The sequence below is a fragment of the Stylophora pistillata genome, chromosome 4 (assembly GCF_964205215.1).
Source record: "Stylophora pistillata chromosome 4, jaStyPist1.2, whole genome shotgun sequence".
Taxonomy (NCBI): domain Eukaryota; kingdom Metazoa; phylum Cnidaria; class Anthozoa; order Scleractinia; family Pocilloporidae; genus Stylophora; species Stylophora pistillata.
Genome location: NC_142522.1, coordinates 496,664 through 519,286, shown reverse-complemented (window position 1 = coordinate 519,286; position 22,623 = coordinate 496,664). Strand labels below are relative to the sequence as shown.

Genomic DNA, 22,623 nt, shown 5'->3' with positions numbered 1-22,623 from the left:
AAATAGAAGAAAACAATCTGGGTAGAGGGTACAGCGAAGAAGCTGCGATCTCACTGGCTTTACTGTTAATTTCAAAAAGGGCTGAAAACCAAGCCATTCAACTTGTACGGAAATGTTTTGCTGTTTAATGACATATCTATCGAAGAAAAAACTCATTGTTTGATGATGATTAGGGATGGCTGTAAGCGATGAGAGACTCAAGTGTATTAAAACAAGAAAGTTACCATCCAATACGTCCCTGGTTTCTCCGCTAACCAACTCCGAAAAATTCAATACGCCCAAAAAAGTTAACAACAGTTCTTTGCTTGTGGAAGCTGTGCCAACCGAGTGAACTCGACTGAGTTTTTTTAGTTGATGCTACTGTGAAAAATTCTTACTTTTGAAACTAAACCTCACTAGTAAATAATCTGTTCTGACTCTGTAGAGTAAAATGAAGTATTCGACTTCAGGCAACGTGCACAGAGATATCTTGTTGGGATTACTAAACCACCATGTTTGACCGCCGCCTGAAGTCTTCGCTCGCCAGAAGTACGGCTGTGATGAGAGGTAAACTTCCGGCTTAGGAGGGTATGGAGGGGGTGGGAAGGGGGGAGGGGCAAGGTAATCTACTCCCCTGGTGCCAAGCCGGGTCGAGATTGAGTTCAGTACCAATTCACAAGCATCATGGGGGAATGAAGAAAAGATGCACTTTGGAAGTTGTTCTCTGATCATCGGTTCCGCGGTCGAGTTGACAGAATAGCATTAGACCTCCGGCAAACTCTCTGCGCTTACTCATAGGCCATGCAGCGCCTATCTATGTAGTGATTCAGAGCTTGAATGATTTATTTATTTATTCATAGGTTAATGGCCGACGTTAGCTTTTTGTTCCAAGGGGCGTTTGAGGTTTCCTATTACACTTATTATTATGAAAGTGAATTAGAGCATGCTATTGCATGACAAGGCACGATATTGACCACTTTCATAAATGGCTGCCGGATTAATATTCTTTTGTTTCAATTTAAATTAGCCTTTCTGGCCTCGCTTGAGATAATGTATTCTTTTGAATTTTTTACTGGAGAACGAGGCCAGAAAGGCTAATTTAAATTGAAACAAAAGAATATTAATCCAGCAGCCATTTATGAAAGTGGTCTATTTTGAGTGCCATGGGGACCTAGCGGTTTCTGGTTATACATTTAATAGGAAGCAATTAAAATCTGTGTTGAACTTGGTCATCTAACGCCTTAATTTTGAATTTCACGGACGAAAATTTTATAATGAATGCTGTCGTAAAGGATATTTATAGCGACTATTACCTCGTGGGCGGCGGAACCTCAAGTTGTTGATTGCTCACCTACAGCACGTTTCGAACTTGCTTCAGCGAATTTATTTAACATGTTATTAACATGTTATTACAGAATTGTGAAGTTCACGAGAATGATCACGTTTTTCTAAGGATTCATTTAAATTCATCGTATGAATAAACACTCGAAAGACATGTTCGCCGGAAATGAAATGTTTACGTGATATTTTCCCGCCATAATTTCGAGATATTTGACCAGCGGTGAACTTTTTGCTAACAATTGGCGCTTACCAGCAATCGAGAACCAGTGGAGTTTGATATTTTGAGCTTTAGCCGATTTGATCGCGTTTAGCGGTTCTGTTCACGCTGTTACACCTCAGGCTCTGTTTGTTGCTATTGTTTTTGCCCTTTAGCGACCTGAGTTCGCGAGAAATTGCCACATGAAGTTTTAAATTCCGTCAACCTGCAATCTAAAGCAAAATGCAACGAACTTCAGTCGTTCACTATGCCTTGCTCTGTTCTTTACAAATGATATTTTTGGATCGCGGATCCAGTCATAAAGGTGAGTCTTACAATTTACAATTCATTCTCATGACGGGATATTTCGTAAGAGACATTTGTTCTGACCTGTTGTAGCGATCAGATTGAACTTTCTGTGCATGTGTTCGCTTTGGAAATCAGACATCAATTCGTTTCTCTGTACATTTGATGAAGCACAATGCACGAATATGTTTTGTGCGCTATATTTCTTTAAAGGAAAATTGTATCGTCATTGTGCCTTCAAAGTGTAGTGGCTTAGAGATCAAGCCGCGTTTCGAGTCCCAAGGGATAATCAAGCTTACATAACATAACACGAGTTAAATTAAAGTACAGGTATGAGTAATTTAACCTTTAATTGTGGTTTTGGCAAGGGGAATAATTCTTTGATGATAAACTGTCTCACTTCCTTTTCGGTTAAGCTGTACGTGTGCTTCGCGCATTAACGATGAAGTGGTAAATTGAAAAGCTTGATTTATCAGGATAAACGTAACTGTTTATGCAAATCAGGAGAATAAAACATGTGACTTCAGTCATATCTTAAGTGGTGCCATTCTAGTAGTTCCATGAATGAATCGTCAAATTCTAATCTCAAGTTAGGTCTTTTTTAATTGATCAAGTGTTCCACCGCTTAGATCTAGAGAAGTTCGCCCGTGAAGCCTGTTAAAAAAAGTTTAGAAGCACACAATGCCCTTTTTAGTCGGTTAAAGTAATGTCTGTGCTTGAAACAGGAGCAGCTGTCATGCTTGATTGATCAAGTGAATCGATCACAAAAACCTTCCGTTGAATACCTTCTCGAAGGAAGGCAAGTTATTGATATCTGTGGTTAGCAGATGGTCATCACATCCTTTGTTCCGGCTTACCCCACAAACAGTGATTCTGTTTAATGGTGGTATTTGGGTTAGCTGAATAAACATTTTAAGTTTCATTGTCTATTTTTACATTGTGTCGAGGTTAATATGTCCCTTTAAAAAGCGACAAACCGATGAAAGTTAAAGTGGAAATGCCATGATAGCGTGCGTAGAAGGGAACAAAATGTTATTTTATTGCCAAAAATTTCGGACAAAATGCAAGCCACCTGATTAAATTGGCGGAAACCGCACAAAACCAAAACAACCATTTCTCTTCCTTTTTCGTCATCATATTTCCTCGTTTTCGTGCCTTGTATTTCCCTTACATACCGAAAGGAGACATCTTAAAGGTTTGAAAAGAGCATGTCACTGAGTCAGAAACGGGACGAGTGTTATGAAATAAATATAGATCTTTCCGTGATACTTCAGAGGTTGGCCTTAGATAAGAAAATAACAACAGGCATAGGGTCGGGTCACCGCCAAGCTTTACATATTTTACTAAATTAATTTAATTAGATAATGTCATTAACTGTTTAAGTAAGAGGATCTTTGATAGAAACGGCGAGAGACCCGAAGATTGTCTCTGTAGAGTGCGAAATCTGAATTGAACTGGTCATGGGGCTGTAATTCATTCACGGAATAAACCGCATGGCATGGAAGTAACTGGAGAAATTTAGCGCCGGGTCGCTTGCCATCTGTTTTGTTACATAAACAAAAATTAGTACAATTTTGTTTAAGACTGACAAGGCAATATGATTTTGAAAATCTTCGCTTTTCTTTCCCGTAGCCATGGATTGTGATATCACGTAACACTTGCTCAATTTGTGTGACATCTAAAGCTCATCAGAGCGAAGGCCATACCGTTCTTGTCACGGCCTAACTTAGCCCAGACATTTGAAACAACCATATGGTTTTGTAAAAGAATAAAAAAGGTAGTCGTTGAACACTCTATGCCTGCATAAAAACTTCAAAGAATTCACCTTGTCAGCAACTAGGTATTAATACTGTAATACTGGAACTAAATGAAAATGAAAGGGACTTAGCACGATCAAAGTCAGCGAACAATGTCTGCAGTAGCAGCAATATTTACGGCCATTTATGGATTCTTTATCTTTTAAGTGATCGGTTGTTGTTCAACTTTTTGTGTGGGGAAATTTTTCATTCGCACGAGTATTACACTATTAAGGATGTCGAAAGCACAATTTGTTTTGTTTTTTGTTCAAGGTAGAGTAAAAAAGAAAAAAACGAAAAAGCCTCAATATATTAATATATAATATTAACATGTGGGTCTGCCGTGAATATTTACATTTCAATCAAATGTTTTTATTACGTTAAACGTGCCTGAATCTTTTTCAGGCACGTTTCAGACTGTCGTAAACAGTTACAATTTAATCAATTGTTTTTATCACGTTAAACGGGCCCGAGATAAGCAGACATAACAGATAAATGTGTAAATTTCGTTTGCGTAAGCCGCACCACGTGGGTTTAGCCATTGTTAGCGAGTCACATGACTATTGTTATCTAAAGTTGTCTTTCGTCTGTTGTAGTTACAACCTATGGTTCCAAGGGGTCTAATCGATTCGTTAATTTCGGGAAGAGATTTTAACCGTAAGAGTACTTGTTCACAGTTAAACACAGTTTTAGTTGGTTTGCCAAAGATCGGGAACAGAGAACAAAATCATACAGTGTGTGCGGTTGACAAAACAAGGAATTCATTCAATGCCCCTAAATCCTCTTACATAACCCAGGGATTATCTGACACAAAATGTGGATTTTTCCGAATTCTTTTTACATCTGTAACTTGGTACTCCTAGTTTGGTTATTTTGTGCGAATGGGGGGGATTCAAGCAGTCGACGGTCTCCAATCGGTAAGACGGTGCAAGGTTTTTATCGTTATGACTAATCATGATTATTTTTTTTTTAGTTTGTAGTGAAATTTTCCAGCACGTGCCCTTTGTTTTGTTGAGCTCTGATGGGTTTGTCCTAATGCTGTCTGTTAATACATTGTTGTAAAACCTCACCTTTCCCGTTCAAAAAACCACACATTGGTGGTAGCACACTGTTGATCGAATAGTATGTTCTGTTCATGTAGCACTAATTGTCGCCATCTTTGATTCAGTCTCTTCAGCCACATTTAACTTCCTTTAGCTTCGGTGAAAGTGTTCTTTCAGGCATTATCCATTTTCTTCCAGAAAGTTTGAGTTGGCACGGTCATTGGAAATTATCTGAGTGACTGCCTTTTGCGAGCTGATTTAACGCGTGATGTTTACTCGATATCGTTGCCAAACTGTTTTCTGCTTTTGTTTTTGCTTTGTTTTGTTTTTTTGTTATCAAAATCCGGAATACAGGAAAGTCAATACACTTCTCGTTTTCAAGTAAAATTAAAAAGATTCATATCTTTCTGTGAAAAGCCAGTGGTAGAGACGTTGTTGATTAATACGTTATCAATACAGAATTAATGTGGCTAAGGCCCTCCACAGACTAGGGATTTAGTTGTCGACAACTATTTGTGATCGACCACTAAAAGTTATCGACAACTAAATAAGTCCGATAAAGGATTCCACACACTGGCGCTCAAATACTGATTTAGCAACCGATACGCGGGGAGCGTAATTCAATCAAACATGGACAAGGGAATGCTCTCCTGTGGTGTATTTATTGACCTTTAAAAAGCATTTGATACTGTCAATCACTCTATCCTCCTTCATAAATTATGCTATTACGGCATCCGGGGTATAGTTAACGACTGACTCTCCTCCTAGCTGTCAAATAGAATCCAGACCCCACTCAAGTAGGTCCCCACGTATCTAGAAAGGAAAGTACCCTTTGTGGCGTTCCTCAGGGGAGTTTACTTGGCCCCCTACTGTTTCTTATTTATGTAAATGATATCTACATGGCCTCAGACAAGTTAACCTTTCACCTTTTTGCTCATGACACTAACCTTTTATACGCTGATAAAAACCTAAAATCCCTCAAAACTACCGTCAACTGTGAACTAATTAAAGTTGTTGTCTGGTTAATAGCAAATAAACTCTCCGTAAATATTAAGAAAACAAACTATATAATTTTTCATCCATATGAAAAATGCATTAATTTTAACATTTGCATAAAGGCCTATGATGGCTGCACCAAAACGTTCTTTAATCTTGAACGTAAGGATAATGTTAAATACTTAGGGGTAATAATTGACCCACATTTATCCTGGAAACACCACATTAATTATATTGCTCTAAAAATCAGCAGACATATTGGAATTATTTCGAGACTAAGACACCTTGTCCCTTTAAAAACACTTCTAAGTGTTTACAATTCATTAATTTCTCCCTATATATCTTACGGCCTCATTACCTGCGGCCAAGCTTCCAAATCTCATTTAGAAAAAATTCTTATACTCCAATAGAGAGCCGTTCGCCTCATCAATTTTCTGACTTTCAGAACGCATGCGATTCCATATTTCGCCCAATCCATTCTGCCAATCTCAATGCTCTACTTCAAACTTTCATCAATCTTAATGTTTGATATAACCGCTAACTGTGCACCTCAAAATATCTGTAATCTATTTACTTCTACACAAGACATACATCAGTATAATACTCGCTCATCATCTTCTGGTAACTACTATATTAATCATTCTAGGCTCAATGATCATAAAAACTCTTTTTCCATTGTTGGTGCTAAAATTTGGAACAGCATTCCCGAAAGCTATCGAAAACTACCAAAGCACATGTTCAAAAAGAAAATTCAAGCATTACTATTTCAAACTCTAGAAACTCTGGACAGTTATGCTGACACTAGCACTCTTATTTCTGAAATAAAAAAGGCATCTTAATTACAATTCAATCATAAATTGTAATATTTTCCTTCACCTTTTATCACTTTTTTTCCTCTTTAATGTCTTCAAAATCGACTTTTTTTTTTAACGCCTTCAATGAGTAATTCGTGTTTGTTTGTCCTTAACATCGCCCGCCTAGATTAGCTCGCTATTTGCAGGCGGTGTTCATTGTAAGTAATTGATTTGGGAGACCTAATAAACTTGGAAAACTTGGAAACTTGGAAACAAGCCACAGTGAAAAAACTACGAAACCTCATAAGATGAAGACATAGATAATAAAAATGAAAAAAAAAAAAAAAAGAAGAGGTTGGGCAACAAGAGCTTACTGCACATGCGCCATAGCAAGTCTTTCATCGACATCAATGGACTGCCTCATTCTTGTCGTTTCTCGGTGCATATAAGGGGTCAGTCTTTCAACAATAGGAAGAAACGTAGCCCTGTCTACTCGCAAATAGTGATAAAGTCGCCGTCATTCCAGTGTCTACGGCACGTTGGCCAAAAGTCCCTCGAACGAACTTTGCGCCAAGTTTGCCGTTCAGTCGTTTTGGATAAAATATCCTGCATCAGAACTTGTTGGTGGGCATAAGCTGCCGCAATAATGACATCGTTAGTGTCGTTTCCACCTCCAAGAACGGGATGTGGAGAAGGAAGATCAAAAAGAATGTTTTCTTTACGAAGTATTTTACTTCTGCAATCCTCCATGTTTTAAGCCGGCGGGGAAAGCCGCTGACACAATAGCGCGGAGATCTAAAAGTAGTCGACAACTAAAACAAAAGTTTTCACACACTAGAAAAACGCTAAAAAATGAGGCCGTCAACAACTATTAGTTATCGACAACTAATAATTTGCGGTTTAGTTCTCGACAACTTGCGCCACAGACTACGTTTTTTAGTTTTCGATAACTTTTAGTTGTCGATCACAAATAGTTGTCGACAACTAAATCCCAAGTCCGTGGAGGGCCTAAGAAGTATAGTTATTATAAACACCTGATTTTAGACTTAGATTAATTTGTTTAGGACTTTGTGCGCATTCGTTAAAACAGAAACAAAGCTCACCTCAGATCATCAGGCTTATTTTAAGTGGCAATCAAACTACGAACTTAAAATTTTATTGTGCAAGAGAGTGTTTTTCTTTTCAGTTCTGAATACAGACGTGGTTTTCTGGTAATGAGCTTGAAACCCATGATGATATTACTTCTACGACTTGGGGTCTGACGGGGAAACTCCTTTGCGCGAAAAGAGATTTGCTTGTTGCTCAATTCATCCTTTCGTCTTTCTGTCTAACTGTCGATCTGTTCGTCTTAAAACCAGTCAGTCAGTCTCTAAGTCAATCTTTTCATTCATTTGAACTCGTTTGTTCATTCTGTCGTTCGTTCGGTCAGACGGTCCCGTTCTTCTATCAATCGGTCTGACAGTCTGTCCGACTGCTGCACAGTCTATCAGTCAATCGATAAGACTGACTGACTGAAGTTATTCAATCAAGTATGTCCATCCGTCAGTCAGGTAGTCAGGCGTTCCATCCGTTTGAACTCTCATTTTGTCTGTTGCTCTGTCTGTCGGTTGATCCGTCCGTCGGTCTATGAATCAGTCACTCAATCAGTTAGTCTATCTGTGTGTGTGTGTGTGTGTGTGTGTGTGTGTGTGTGTGTGAATGTCAGATCGAGTCTGTGTATAGCATTCCCATAATTATCAGTTATTCTCACTTGAGCTGAATCAGAGCTCAAGCACGACCTGCAGGCAATGTTGTCAAGTTTAATTTTTTTTTATTATTTTATTTTTGCCCGTTACTATACGATTGCTTCAAAATAATTCTATTTTTAGCTTTGTGTAAGCCTGGAAGGTTTGTGAAGAACTCACTCTGTGTGTCGTCGTGTGGTCCTGGTTACTATGGCGACATCGAGAGTGGGGAATGCGAAAAGTGCGATCCCAGTTGTAGCACATGCATTGACAGACCAAAGAAATGTACGAGCTGTGGTCCAGCGCAATATATAAAAGGTAAGGTAGCTGTGAAGTTGAATGAGTTCTTACAGCCTGAATTTTTATTATTTATCCTTAGAACCTCAGAATCTTACCTTTTTCCTTCTCACGTAAGACTGTTGGAATAATTCATTTTTTTTAACACCTTGTAGTTCGAGGTGATCCAAGAGTAGAAATGTGGCATTAATTTTTTGAACTTTTACATAATTGTTCTAAAATTGCTGGTAAGAAGGGCAGCTTGCCATTTTACTGCGACGGGTTGGAGGTTAAGCCCAACGTTTTCGAAATGTGACGTCCGATATTATTTCTTCCCGTTAAGGAACTTCATGTGTGACGTCTTGTGGTAACCAACTTGCTAAAGGCCCTCCAGTTAGCCAAATAAGGCTCGTTGGAGGAAATAACCACTTTGAAGGCCGAATAGAGATCTTCTATGACAACCGTTGGGGTACGGTTTGTGACGATTCATGGGATATCAACGATGCTAAAGTTGTTTGTAGAGAGCTGTTGCTAGGTGACGCTCATGAGGCGGTCACATTTGGAAGACTGGGAGAAGGTTCAGGAAAGCAACCTATCTGGCTTTCAAAGGTTAGACAACCTGTGGGGTCCTCACTACGGTTAGATATCCTGTGAGGTACACACTCATTTCAATACGATTTGTTATCATAATATTATGACTATGGAGGACTTCCCGTTTTGACTCCACTTACCAACTACGACGAAAAAAAACAAAATTAAAACTTCCTTCGGAAACTCATTTGTACATAAAAACTAAACTCACGTTTTTTTCTTTGTTATCGGCATGGATTGACGAATTTACGGATTATAATTCCAGCGAGAAAGTTTTAGGCGCATCACTGCACTAAAGAATAGATTTTATATTTCACGTTCTTTCTACATTCAAGGTCGATTGCCTTGGTAACGAGACGAGACTGCACAATTGTGCGCATCCCGGGTGGGGTGAGCACTCCTGTGGTCACTTTGAAGATGCTGGTGTACGCTGCGCGGGACCTGATACTACACGGGAATGTACGGATCAGTGTGGAGACGGTTACTTTAGAGATCGAGATAATTGCAAAGTGTGCATGGCTTCTTGTTTAACTTGTAACAAATCTGCAAGAAATTGTACATCTTGTGATAAGCCCCACTTTTTGAAAGGTACGGAATTTTTTAAATAAGAAAATTAAGGCGACATTTTTTGTCGGTGAAAGAACACGTTTTGGCATCGAGTGAAAACCCTTCAAGAAAGTTTTAAGATCACCAGCAAAAAGAAGTTGATTAAAAAAATGCTAAATTTACCTCAACGGCTGACCTTAATATTTGAATTTTATCTTTGAATTGAACGTGTTGACATGGAAACGTTTGAACTCGCTTTCTTGGTGATAACGTTCGTTTCTTTGGGAAACTACGGGTCAAATCAGATTATAATTAACTGTTTCAATCGCTTTAAACGTAGCGCTACGTAAGAAACTTGTATATTATTTTTAAGAAAGTTTATTCTGACCAGAGCACATAAAACGATTATTTTTATCTCTGTTTTAGGAAACACTTGTACAACGTATTGTGGAGATGGTTTCTATGGAGATCCCGCTGACCGAAAGTGCAAATCATGCAGCTCCAATTGCCGCACATGCGCAGATGGAACTTATCCCGGCGTTTGCACAAGTGCAGGCGTAACGCCTCACGACGTTTGCACCAGTTGTCACGACGACCGATACCTTAATGGAAGTGACTGCGTAGAAAGTTGTGCGGAGCTCCACGTTGGGCAAAAACGACGAGTGCGTTTGGCGGGAAAGAGACCGACTGACCTGGAAGGTCGCGTCGAAGTATATCGCGCGGAAGCCTGGACAACAGTTTGTGACCAAACTTTTGATTTCAGGGAGGCGACGGTTGTATGTCGTGAGCTCGGCCTGGGTCCGGCCCTAAAAGCTGTGAAAAGGTCAGCGTATGGTCGTGGATACGGACGAATATGGACGGATATTCTGAATTGTACAGGACGAGAAAGCACAATTTTTGATTGTCCGCTGGTCAAGCGAAGTTTTAGTTCTCGTTGTTACCATAGCAATGATGTCGGAGTGCGGTGTGCGGGGCCTATAGGAAAACATCTTACAAATCGGTGCCAAAAAACCTGTGACGCAGGTTGGTTCAAAAATGACCTGGATGTTTGCACAATGTGTGCAGCTCAATGCTTGGAATGCACAGGAACAAATGTGCGCTGCACGAAGTGTGCAGCACCCAAGTTTTTAAGAGAAAATACTTGTGTAGGTAAGTGTGCCGATGATGAGTTCGGATACACACCGACACGTGAGTGCCAAAAGTGTAACACTCATATCTGTGTCACGTGTAGTGATGGATCTGATGACAAGAATTGTACCTCTTGCAAGGAGCCAAAAGCGCTAAAAAATGGCAAGTGTGAAGACGACTGTGGACCAAATATGTACAAGAAAAGTGGTCGCTGCGTCGAGGATTGTGGAATTTCCATGTTCAAAAATCCGAGTAACTATTCGTGTCTTCCTTGTCCCAAAGACTGCATCACTTGTGAATTCAGGTTAGATAAAGCAGTTTGCACAATCTGTCATCCTCCACTTGTCCTCGACGAAAAAAAGGGAGCGTGCTTGGCGAACTGCACTTCTGGGATCGCTGTACCTGCCGTCAATTTCACGCTAAAAACCACACCAACAGTAAGGCTGTCCAACGGCAGAGATTACTTGGAGGGTTTGTTGGAAGTTTATCACATGGGTGTATGGGGAACTGTTTGTGATGATGGTTGGGACGCTTCTGAGTCGACTGTCATCTGCAGAGAGTTGTATCTTGGAGGCGTCGATACCTCTGTGTCTTTACGCCATATTCTAAAGGGAACAGGTAAGATGTGGCTGGACGATGTTTTCTGTAATGGAGAGGAGAGATCGTTAAATGACTGTCGCCATCGTCCGTGGGGACAAACAAACTGTCAACATAACGAGGACACCGTTTTGCGCTGCAAGGGCCCAGGAGTGCGTACGTGCAAAGACAGTTGCCCAGATGGCTTCTTTCCGATGGGAAGCGAGTGCTTGCAGTGCAATGCCTCGTGCAAAACGTGCAACGAGACTGCTGATAAATGTCTCACCTGTGTACCGGGTTTCTTCAAAAGGAACGACTCCTGCGTGAAGGAATGTGGCACTGGTTATTACTTGGACGGTTTTTGTAAAAAATGCAGCATGAATTGTGCTGACTGCGAAGGAAAAGCAGACAACTGCATCTCGTGTCCGCCCCCATTATTTAGGAAGGGCTCATCTTGTGTTGAAAATTGCACCAATGGCTACAGGCCCTCATCAGTGCCTCTGATCCGCCTTGCTGGTGGCAAAACACCCTTAGAGGGTAGAATTGAAGTAAGGGCGCTAACATTCTGTCATGATTAATCATCATTAAAAGTGCTCAGTCATGTCGTAAGGATTTTGTTATATGTTAGGTGCAATGTTTGTTTTCCTTTGATACTTGATGTTTTTTTCCGTACGCTGGAAAATTGTGGAAGAAAAGGGAACAGAAGAGTGTGTGTGTGTATGTGCGAAGCATGCAGTTTTCTCGAGCTTCGATGTGGAAAAACTGTGCCCAAAGCAGACAATGTCTATTCAAAACAATCCAAGAACAGTTAGGTGGAGGGGGAGGTATTGTTTTAGTGGTTGTTGTTGTTGTTGTTTTTGTTTTTTAACTCGTGTGCGTGATTTTCGTGACAGCTACTTCATGATGGGAAATACGGCACAGTGTGTGATGACGCCTGGGACATTCAGAATGCTCAAGTTGTTTGTAGGATGTTGAACATGGGCAATGCTTCTCGATCGGTCATCCGAGCCGGATTTGGAGCAGGAAAAGGGCCTATTTGGCTGGATGAAGTTCAGTGCTTTGGTAAGTTACCTTCTGCCATTGAATTTCTCTTTAATGGCCTTTAGTTCCGGTGCTCAGGTCTTAAATCAAGACGTACAGGTCTATTCCTTTCTTCTGTTGTTTAGTGAACCCCTTCTGTCGATCTCTCTGGCTTTTCATCGTTCGTCAGTTTGCCGGTAATTACCTGGCTTTGGACCTTTATATCTATTTTAGGGAATGAGTCATCGTTACTTGCATGCAAGCACCTCGGCTGGGGACAGGAAAACTGTGACCACACCGAGGACGCTGGTGTGGTCTGTAAGGGTCCTGATCACTCACGTGATTGCTTAGATAGCTGTTCCTCAGGTTATTTTACAAATCCACTGGATGGAAGCTGCGGTCGATGTAGTCCGAACTGCAACGAATGCCTTGGAACGCCAGAAAACTGCACACTCTGCGATAAGGACAGGTTCCTCAATAGAACTGGAAACTACAGTTCGTGTGTCTTTGATTGCAGAAGAGGACAGTTTGGAGACCCCACTACTAGGATATGTTTGGATTGCTCTCCTGCCTGTTCGGACTGCATCGAAAAACGGAACAAATGCACCGAATGCCCAGTCGGTAAACATCTCCTGGAAAATTCATGCGTGGAGAACTGCACACGCCAGGCAAATAAAATTGTCAGCGGTGTCCCCAACATAAGACTTGTCGGTGTCAACTCCTCGACAGAAGGGCGCGTTGAATTGTTTTATCAGGGAGAATGGGGAACAGTATGCGATGATAGCTTCGACATGAAAGAAGCAATGGTGATATGTCGTCAGCTCAAATTGGGAGGAGCCATTTACGCCTACAACTCTGCAAAATACGGACAGGGAACTGGGAAAATATTGATGGATGACATTCAGTGCACTGGTAACGAACGGAGACTTCAAGATTGTCCTTTTCATACAGGTAGGTTGAATCAGTCGGCACAGATGAATGGGAGAGCTCGAGAACCATGTCACTACTCGAATAAGTATGAGAACGATCTTTGTAGTAACGAACACTACTTAAGCAGTAGTGAAAATGAGGCCTGAAAAAAATTCAGGCCTGCACGGGATTCGCATACATATACACAAACGTTGACTCATCACTTCACGGGTTTATTATGCACCACATAATGACCAGCTCCCAGTTGGCTTGTTAGCTCAGTTTGTAGAGCACTACACCGGTATCGCAAAGGTTATGGGTTCGAGTCCCGTATAGGCCTGAATTTTTTTCAGGCTTCGTTTTCACTACTGCTTAAGTAGTGTTCATTACTGCGAAGATCGCTCTCATACTCGTTCTTTAACCGCAGTTCAAATATATGACTTGCATATATTTACAAGAGTTGACTACCCGAATAGTCGGTTAAATATCAGCTTCCGTATAAAAGTATGAACAGCGGACGTTCTTTTGTGGTTCTTATAATTTAAAATTTACTTCTAATTTAGTAAATCGATTAATGTCTTTTTGAAACGTTAAAAATAAGCGAAATATTTCACTTGCCTTCCGAATCAACAAAATTTCACGATTTGTTTATGTATCTGAGAGATGTTACTACGCCGGTCAAATGAAGCATTTGAAGGTTAATACGCATTGGAGTAGCAAACCTCTAAGGATAGAAGGTTTTCCAGTTTATTTGCAACCGAAACAGTTACGACAATTAGCTTTCATAAGATCCCCATCCAATGGACATTCACCTCAACTTTGTCAACTCCTTTCCCCTCCTCTTGCGGGTCTCCAACAGAATGTCATGCTTTCCACCTGAAGATTCAGATTCATCTTGCCATGATTATCATAATAGCCCAGGTATTTGTTAACAGTGCTTGTTGTTGTAAACGCGCTTCCAAAACTGTTTTTAAGGTGGATTTGGGTCTCACAACTGTCACCACAGTGAAGACGCCGGAGTGAAATGCTCCGGTCCTGATTTGTCCACAAGGTGTGTGTCCAACTGTGAACCAGGTTTCTACGACACCAAAAACACGTGCAAGCGTTGTCTGCCTCAGTGCAAAGAGTGTCTTGGTAAGGCAGAGCGGTGCTCAAGCTGTAATCCTCCCTATTTCTTGGAGTTTTCGGATTGCGTAAAGGAATGTCCGTTTCGTAAATTTGGGAACACCAAGAATCGGAAGTGTGAGCCTTGCGACAAACAGTGTCAATCGTGCTACAATGGGGAAACGAACAATTTGTGCAAGTCTTGCCGTGAGGGTCTTTTTCTTAGTGAGTATTGAAACAGAACTTTTAGTAACATCACTGCTTTACTATATAAAAAAAGAAAAAAAACGCGGGCTACTTTATTCTTGATGTGTTTAGGAAAGAAAAGAAAGAAAAGCAAAAAGCTGTTGGAGGATTTAAGTTAGGGACACGGAAATAATCTCCATAGAGGGTTGAACTGACTTTCCTCTCGTATGGCAAGAAGCCGTTTACTGACCTCTTTCATTCGCAGAAATGTCTTATTAACGTTATGTTCACGAAAATAATGTCCCCTTTTTCGTCAGAGGGAATGAAATGTGTGGAGGATTGTGGTGAAATGAAACCCGTGTCTTCCCTGTTTCCATCAAAGCTGAAAAAACCTTTGGTTCGTTTGGTGGATGGCAATAGTAAACAAGAAGGAAGAGTTGAAGTTTTTTACGCCGGCATGTGGGGAACAGTTTGCGATGATGACTGGGATCTAAAAGAGGCGTCCATTGTTTGCAAAGAACTCGGCTTTGGAAAAGCAATAGAGGCTCCTAAGCACTCGAAATTTGGACAAGGTTGGTTTAAGATCCAGCAAGACTCTTTTCTTCATTATGATACATAACATCAATTTGGTAAGGGGGAGGGGGAGGGGGAGGTTTTGTGCCACTCCTGTTCTGGAACAGAACCGCGAAACCCTTCGCTGGAGGAAAATTATAAAAGGATTCAAATTGGTTCAAATGGAAATGACACATACCTTTTATGCATTACGTACTTAAACAGTGCTTGCTTATACTTAAGAAAATCAAAATAACTAATTTTGTGTTGTTAGGAAGCGGCATTATCTGGATGGATAACGTGAATTGTCTTGGTTATGAGACCTCTCTTACCCAGTGTAGACAAATTGGCTGGGGTCTGACCAATTGTGACCCATTACACGGAGAAGATGCCGGAGTAGTTTGTGATAACACAACAGTAGAGGAAATCAGCAACAACTACTGTAGAAGGGTCAACGATGGAAAGTGCGAAGATAAAAAGGTACAGGACATTTTGTTTGTTCTTAATTTTTTCAATAAATCTTTTCTGTGGGTCAACCTTTTCATGTTTGTGATCCTAACGTCCATTTTTTCTGTCTTCCCTTCCAGGAGTGTGATTTGATCAACGGTGTTACTTGCGTGAATCTTAATTTCCTTGATCAGAACGGTGTAGAGGAGTCAGTTTGTCTACAATGCCCTGATGGTACCGCTGGTGATGGCAGAGAATGTCGAGGTAGATAGTATTCCCTAATTCCTCTCCTCCATCCCTCCTTTTCATCCCTCCTTTTTATCCCTCTTCTCCATCCCTCTCCTCCATCCCTTCCTCTCTCATTCTTCCATCCCTTCCCCCTCCATTCCTGGCAATCTCCCTTCATTCCCTACCCATCTCTCCATCCCACCATCCCTCCCTCTGTCTTTGCCACTCTTCCTTCATTTCTTCCTGCCATCTCCCTCGTCTTGTCTTCCCTTTCTACCTCCTCCCTTCATCCCTTCTTCATCCATCCGTACTTATCTACCCTCATCCCTTTCTCCCTCCTTTCTTACCCCTTCCCTTAATTTCTCTTTATTCTCTTTCTCTATTCCCCATATCTCCCTCTGCGACCCATATTACTGTCCTTTATTTCCCATATCTCCTTCTGTGACCCGTATTTCTGTCCATTCCCCAAATCTCCCTCTGTGACCCATATATCTGTCCTTTCTCATATCTCCCTCTGTAAGCCTTATTTCTATCCTTTATTTCCCATATCTCCCTTTGTGACCCTTATTTCTCTCTTTTATTTCCCTTATCTCCCTCTGTGACCCTTATTTCTCTCCATTATTCCCCAAATCTCCCTCTGTGACCCATATTTGTCTTTTATTTCTCATATCTCCTTCTGTAACCCTTATTTCTATCCTTTATTTCCCATATCTCCCTTTGTGACCCTTATTTCTGTCCTTTATTCCTCATATCTCCCTCTGTGACCATTATTTCTGTCCTTTATTCCCCATATCTCCCTCTGTGACCCTTATTTCTGTCCATTATTCCCCGTATCTCCCTCTGTGACCCATATTTCTGTCTTTTATTTCTCATATCTCCCTCTATGACCCTTATTTCTATCCTTTATTTCCCTTATCTCCCTTTGTGACCCTTATTTCTGTCCTTTATTCCCCACATCTCCCTCTGTGACCCTTATTTCTGTCCTTCATTCCCCATATCTCCCTCTGTGACCCTTATTTCTGTCCATTATTTCCCATATCTCCCTCTGTGACCCTTATTTCTGTCTTTTATTTCCCACATCTCCCTGTGACCCCTATTTCTGTCCTTCATTCCCCAAATCTCCCTCTGTGACCCTTATTTCTGTCTTTTATTTCCCACATCTCCCTGTGACCCCTATTTCTGTCCTTCATTTCCCATATCTCCCTCTGTGACCCTTATTTCTGTCTTTTATTTCCCACATCTCCCTGTGACCCCTATTTCTGTCCTTCATTCCCCAAATCTCCCTCTGTGACCCTTATTTCTGTCTTTTATTTCCCACATCTCCCTGTGACCCCTATTTCTGTCCTTCATTCCCCAAATCTCCCTCTGTGACCCTTTTCTTTGTCCTTTATTTCCCATATCTACCTCTGTGACCCTTTTCTTTGTCCTTTATTTCTCATATCTCCCTCTGTAACCCTTATTTCTATCCTTTTTTCCCCATATCTCACCCTGTGACTCTTGTCGCTGTCCTCTATTCCCCATATCTCTCTCTGTGACCCTCATCTCTGTCCTTTATTTCCCATATCTCCCTCTGTGACCCTTGTCTCTGTCCTCTATTGCCCATATCTCCCTCTGTTACCCTTGTCTTTGTCTTTTCTTCCCCAAATCTCCCTCTGTGACCCTTTTCTTTGTCCTTTATTCCCCAAATCTCCCTCTGTGACCCTTTTCTTTGTCCTTTATTTCTCATATCTCCCTCTGTGACCCTTCTCTCTGTCCTCTATTTCCCATATCTTCCTCTGTAACCCTTATTTCTGTCCTTTATTCCCCATATCTCCCTCTGACCCTTATCTCTTGTCCTTTCCTTTAATCCCCATATCTCCCCTTGCGACCTTTATCTCTGTCCTCCATTCCCCATATCTCTCTCTGTGACCCCCATCTCTGTCCTTTATTTCCCTTATCTCCCTCTGTGACGCTTTTCTTTGGCCTTTATTCCCCATATCTCCCTCTGTGACCCTTTGTTATGTCTTTTATTACCCATATCACCCTCCGTGACCCTTGTCTCTGTCCTTTCATTCATTCCCTCATCCTTCCGCCTCTATTTTTATTAATAGCACAAGCAAATAGTAAGTGGGGTGTTTGTCTGAAACTCTTTGTCATTTAGCTGTCGCTTCCAGTCCTCCCATATTCGAGGATTTTCCACCGAGTAGGAAAGAAGTCAATGCAGAGGACGTGATAAGCTTACCGTGTCGTTCTAAACCTCCTCGGGTTTACCCAACCGTGCGGGACTGGCGGAAAGACGGGAAACCCCTTCTGGAGAAGGATATAACCTCCAATCGTATCACCTCACGTGGTGGGCAGCTGCTGATAAAATCAGCCACAAGGGAAGATAGTGGAAATTACACATGCAGTCTTGTTAACTGCGCAGGGAATGTTACTAGTAACAGCTCTCAAGTCATAGTCAAAGGTAAGTCTTTCTCTCATGGCTGATATTGTTTGTTAACGGTTTAGGTTTTTATTTTCGTAACGGGCAATAAATGCAACATTATTCTTTGTTCTTTTTGCTGTGGATCGAGATTTTTTACGAACGTATCTGTTGTGCCCAATGATGACTTGGTGCTGTATGAACAATATTAAACAGTTTTTCGGAAAGGATGCAGCAGTAAAATCAAAGAATGCATTCTCCCTCGTAGCCCTAAAATAAAGATGTCATGTGATCAGCTTCTCGTTTGGAGTTAAAATTCGTCATCCAGCAAGAAACCCCTTTGTTTCAACTCGTACATTGTTCTTCCTTTACAGAGGCGCCACGAATACTTGGAGTCGTGTCTACGAATGTCAGAAGGGGTGATGATGCAGTGTTGAGCTGTGTAGTGTCCAGTTTTCCTCCGAGCAATATAACGTGGAAGTTCAAAGGAAAGACTCTGAAATTCTCAGATCGTTTGGAGTTTTTAGACGACACCTATACTCTTAAAGTGAAGAAAGTGACGTTTGAAGAGGCGGGTTCTTACGAATGCTCTCTTACTAATGAACTAGGAGAGGCCCGTGCTAATGCTACCCTCACTGTGGGACGTAAGTATAATATTTGTTTTCACTATGTATTTTTCCGCTGGATTTTATTCTCTTTAACCGTCAGCAGAAGTAAACAAGTACACCAGCGGGTAGAAATCCTTCTCTTTAAAACTAACTCGCGAGTACAGATTTAATATAGGCATACGACCTTAGCCTAGTCGTAGTTTCCAAGTACACATGGCATTTAGGCAACATGGGGAAGCCTGGTATAGTGTCATTTACTTTCGATGGGGTGGGTATTGTTTGAAAAATCCACCGAATTACAAAGTGGTTTGCAACCTTTTGTAATCTTTTAATAGTTTTATTTTGAAACGTACTAGAAGCAGGTATCATACAAGAAAGTTGAATTTTTTTCTGGTTGGTAGAGCCTCACATGTACCCGTCTGAGAACACTCACCAAGAGATTGTGTGGTGTTCAACGGACTGTTTGAACAGATGTGAAGATTTAAGTCCATTTTCATTCCTTTATAGTGACTGTCATGTTCGAAGTATTTCCCACAAATACTGTCGGGAAAAAAGGGGCCACAGAAAAATTAGAGTGTAAAGTGACTGGAATTCCCACACCTAAAGTAGCTTGGAAGAAGGATGGTGAATTGTTAATGAATGCCAGTAAACACACCATCACTACAAATATCTCGGCTAAAAATACTGTTACAAGCCGGTTATTAATAAAGGACTTGAGCAAAGAAGACATTGGGATTTATTATTGTATATCATGGAATCGTGGCGGTATTCGACTCAAAGAGACGTCACTTTTGTTACTTGGTAAGTATCTTAAGCTTGTACAAAATTTGTTATCTTGGATCAGCACATACATCAAAGAGAGAGACTGTAAACTATTAAGCATTTAACCCCTCTCTCTTTAAGGAGAGAATTAGTAACCAGAGGTAAGTTAAGGTTAGAGTATTTTATAAATACTCTATGATTTGGGCAAGGGTGTTCAAATTTGTGAAATTCAGTGACGGCTGCTATTGCCTCAAAAGTACTTAACCGGGGTTATACCACTTGTTGTAGGTTATGATATAGAATGCACTCTTGTTTATCGCTATATTCACAAACAATGCTGGAAGCGTGTCAGTAATGTTATTTGTTTGTTAGTTTTTTTTTTATTTATGTACCTTTGCCCTGTATCTGATTCTTAGGTCCACCAATTATCACTATTCCTCCAAAGGACGTTCATATTCTATCAAATGCCAACGCTTCTTTCTTCTGTGTTGGCATGGGTTATCCAAATCCTTCGATGACGTGGGTCAAGGATTCTAAACCCATTCAGCAATCCACGAGAATTTTTAGCACAGACGACAATGCACTCTGGGTACTTAGTGCTACTGTCGATGATGTTGGAATGTACACCTGCGTGTATAAAAATAAATATGGCGAAGTGAGCGAATCAGCTTCCCTTTATGTGGATGGTATTGCGCCAGGAAAACGTAAGTCTACAACTTGAGGGATGGAATGAACTGGGTGAATTGGAGTAAGGGTTAGATTTGTGGGTGGGAAATTAATCGAGTCGAAGTAGAGTTTGGAAATGGGAAAGTAGAAAAGATGGAACAGAGTAGGATAGGATGGAGGCTGGTAGTTTCGAAAGAAACTGTTTGGGGCTGCGTCGGTGGGAGTAACGAAATAATTTGGATATATCAACAAAGTTGAAATGGTAAATTGGCCACCGTAATGATTACAAAAGCTGACATTTGAGCGTTAGCCCTTCGTAGGAGCCCTTCGTCGGAGACCTTCGTCGTTAGCCCTTCGTCGTTAGCCCTTCGTCGTCGCTCCGACGAAGGGCTAACGCTCGAAACGTCAGCTTTTGTAATCATTACGGTGGTCAATTTACCATTTCAACTTTGTTGATATATCCAAATTATTAGGATAGGATGGGATGGAAATGGGAAAGTAGAAAAGACGGAATGAAATAGGATGGGATAGAGAATGTTAGAGTAAGGTGGGGCACAGAAAAGTAAGTTGGGTTTGCTTTGGTAACCGTGGACAGTAGATACTATGGTGACAATAAAAATATGTTCCTTTAACGATTTTTTGTACGGTCGTAAGAATCTCGAAAAGACTGGATTTCCTTCTTGGTTTACTCAGTCTCTTTTTTCTTTTCAACCAGAAACCGTGTCGTCGTCTGTGGCGTCCAAGCAACCGATCTCAACTGGGAAAATAGTGGCTATTGTGGTGATTCTCGTTGTCATTATTGCTGTCATTGTTGGTATCGTGTTGTATCGCTACTGTCGATCACATGATCAGACCTTCAAGTTTTCAGTGAACAGTAGAACTCTGAAACCATCTCTCCGCTCACGGGTCAAGAATGCCATGGGAAAGAACCACTCCGCAAATCTGTACTACAATCACAGTCAAGATGGAATTAATTTTGACGACAGTAGACCGTTTGCGGACCAGGACGAACTCTGATGCGTATAATTTGAAGAGTTTAACAACTGTCACGCCAAGAGATTTACAAACGATATTTACGAATAAAGTTTTGCACCCTGTTGTCATAGAGAATGACGGCGAGCAACTTTGTATACGAAGTACTTGTTAATCAAACCCAGTTAATGAGCTTTGTGTAAAACTTCTTTAATGCGTCGGATGTAGGATCACATTAGCAATCAAATTTTATAATTAGGATATGATAAGGCGTGCTCTTGAGGTATTGGTTTCCTTGCCCTCTGAGGTAAAGTTGAAAAACTTTTAGGCTACACTAATTTTTTATCCCTGGGGGTGCAAAACTGCACCCCATGGATAACGACGAGTATTTGGGTACTATATGCTCTGGGCAGCAGACCCAACAGTTTTAAATTAAACGACACCCAGAAAGGAGAGGGTGAACCTTCGGAAGAAAAGGTTGAGCAAGAGTTAATAATGCTTGTGAATGGGACAGAAAATCCCAGGAGTATAGGAACACTGTGCTACAGCTAGTAAAGGGTTTACACTGATATACGGTGATCCGAGAGAATTTTTTTTTTTTTGAAAGATTAGGGTGTCTTAATTTTCACCAAGACATGTTATCTTTAGCACAGATAACCGCATTATATCATGTTTTATCGATAGCTGCGTTGCCAGTTATTAAACCATTGTTATATAAATGGAAGAATATCATGAGGTATTCACAAGATTTTATTCAGAGACTCGCAGTTCATGTTCACAAATGACCGCTTTTGATTATGTCACATTTGCGGGATTTTTTTTTCAATTTTACAAGTTTTTCTGACAGCTTATTTCAGATTTCCTCTTTTTTATGGTAACGCGCAACTCGTTTACAGCGTTACTGTAAACGTTGGCCATGTCCATAAATCTCCCGTAACGCACTGAGGTCCCATTTTCCTCGAAGTAGAACTTACCAGACGAGTGACTCCTGCATGCGTTGCAAGTCAAATAGCGGTCATCACGAGCATTAAGTATCTGGTTAAAAAAATATATTCTTTAACACATTTAACATTGTTCATACCAGCAGAGCGATATGATTGTTTGTTTTCCTCCAACAATCCCGTTTGTTCTGTGTTTGAACATATGACAAAAGAATATAAACGCCCAAGTTTTTAGGGAGAATTTCTTTTAGGGAGAATTTCTTTTAGGGAAAATCCCGTAAGTCGAGTTAATTATGGTTAATTATGGTTAATTATGTCTGATGTTAGATTTTAACTGTTGTGTAAAAATTTATCACTGCCATTTTTGAAATTAGACTGTTTTTGACATCATAACTGTTTAACTTTTTGTTAGACTCCCAAGGGGATCACTACTTATTTAGTCCCTATTTTTTAAATGGGTCTCGAAAAGTTTACGTGGGTTTAAAGTTCGTGGAAGTTTTTTCTGTGATGCATTTGCATGTCTGCATGAGTACAT

At 40.7% G+C, this 22,623-nt stretch overlaps 1 protein-coding gene across 2 annotated transcripts; it reads left to right on the top strand.

Annotated features, from left to right (window-relative positions):
* The first annotated feature begins 1,539 nt into the window (after window positions 1-1,539).
* Window positions 1,540-22,481, top strand: LOC111341851 (scavenger receptor cysteine-rich domain-containing protein DMBT1). 2 transcript variants are annotated; one of them, XM_022948984.2, is made up of 16 exons: window positions 1,540-1,841; window positions 8,320-8,493; window positions 8,795-9,060; window positions 9,378-9,630; window positions 10,015-11,840; window positions 12,186-12,354; window positions 12,547-13,263; window positions 14,197-14,550; window positions 14,829-15,083; window positions 15,338-15,543; window positions 15,651-15,774; window positions 17,879-18,181; window positions 18,514-18,783; window positions 19,255-19,548; window positions 19,926-20,213; window positions 20,891-22,481. In XM_022948984.2, exons 1-16 carry the CDS (start codon window positions 1,760-1,762, stop codon window positions 21,190-21,192), a joined length of 5,883 nt encoding a protein of 1,960 aa, XP_022804719.2. In that variant the 5' UTR covers window positions 1,540-1,759; the 3' UTR covers window positions 21,193-22,481. The 2 variants fall into 2 exon arrangements, with proteins under 2 accessions (XP_022804719.2, XP_022804651.2); XM_022948916.2 differs by lacking the exon at window positions 1,540-1,841 and adding an exon at window positions 4,209-4,535.
* The last annotated feature ends 142 nt before the right edge of the window (window positions 22,482-22,623 follow it).

Coding starts and splice junctions, on each gene's coding strand:
- LOC111341851 (XM_022948916.2), top strand. CDS start 4,433: ATGTGGATTTTTCCGAATTCTTTTTACATCTGTAACTTGGTACTCCTA. Junction 13,264..14,196: donor AGATTGTCCTTTTCATACAG/GTAGGTTGAATC, acceptor ACTGTTTTTAAG/GTGGATTTGGGTCTCACAAC. Junction 15,084..15,337: donor GCACTCGAAATTTGGACAAG/GTTGGTTTAAGA, acceptor TTGTGTTGTTAG/GAAGCGGCATTATCTGGATG.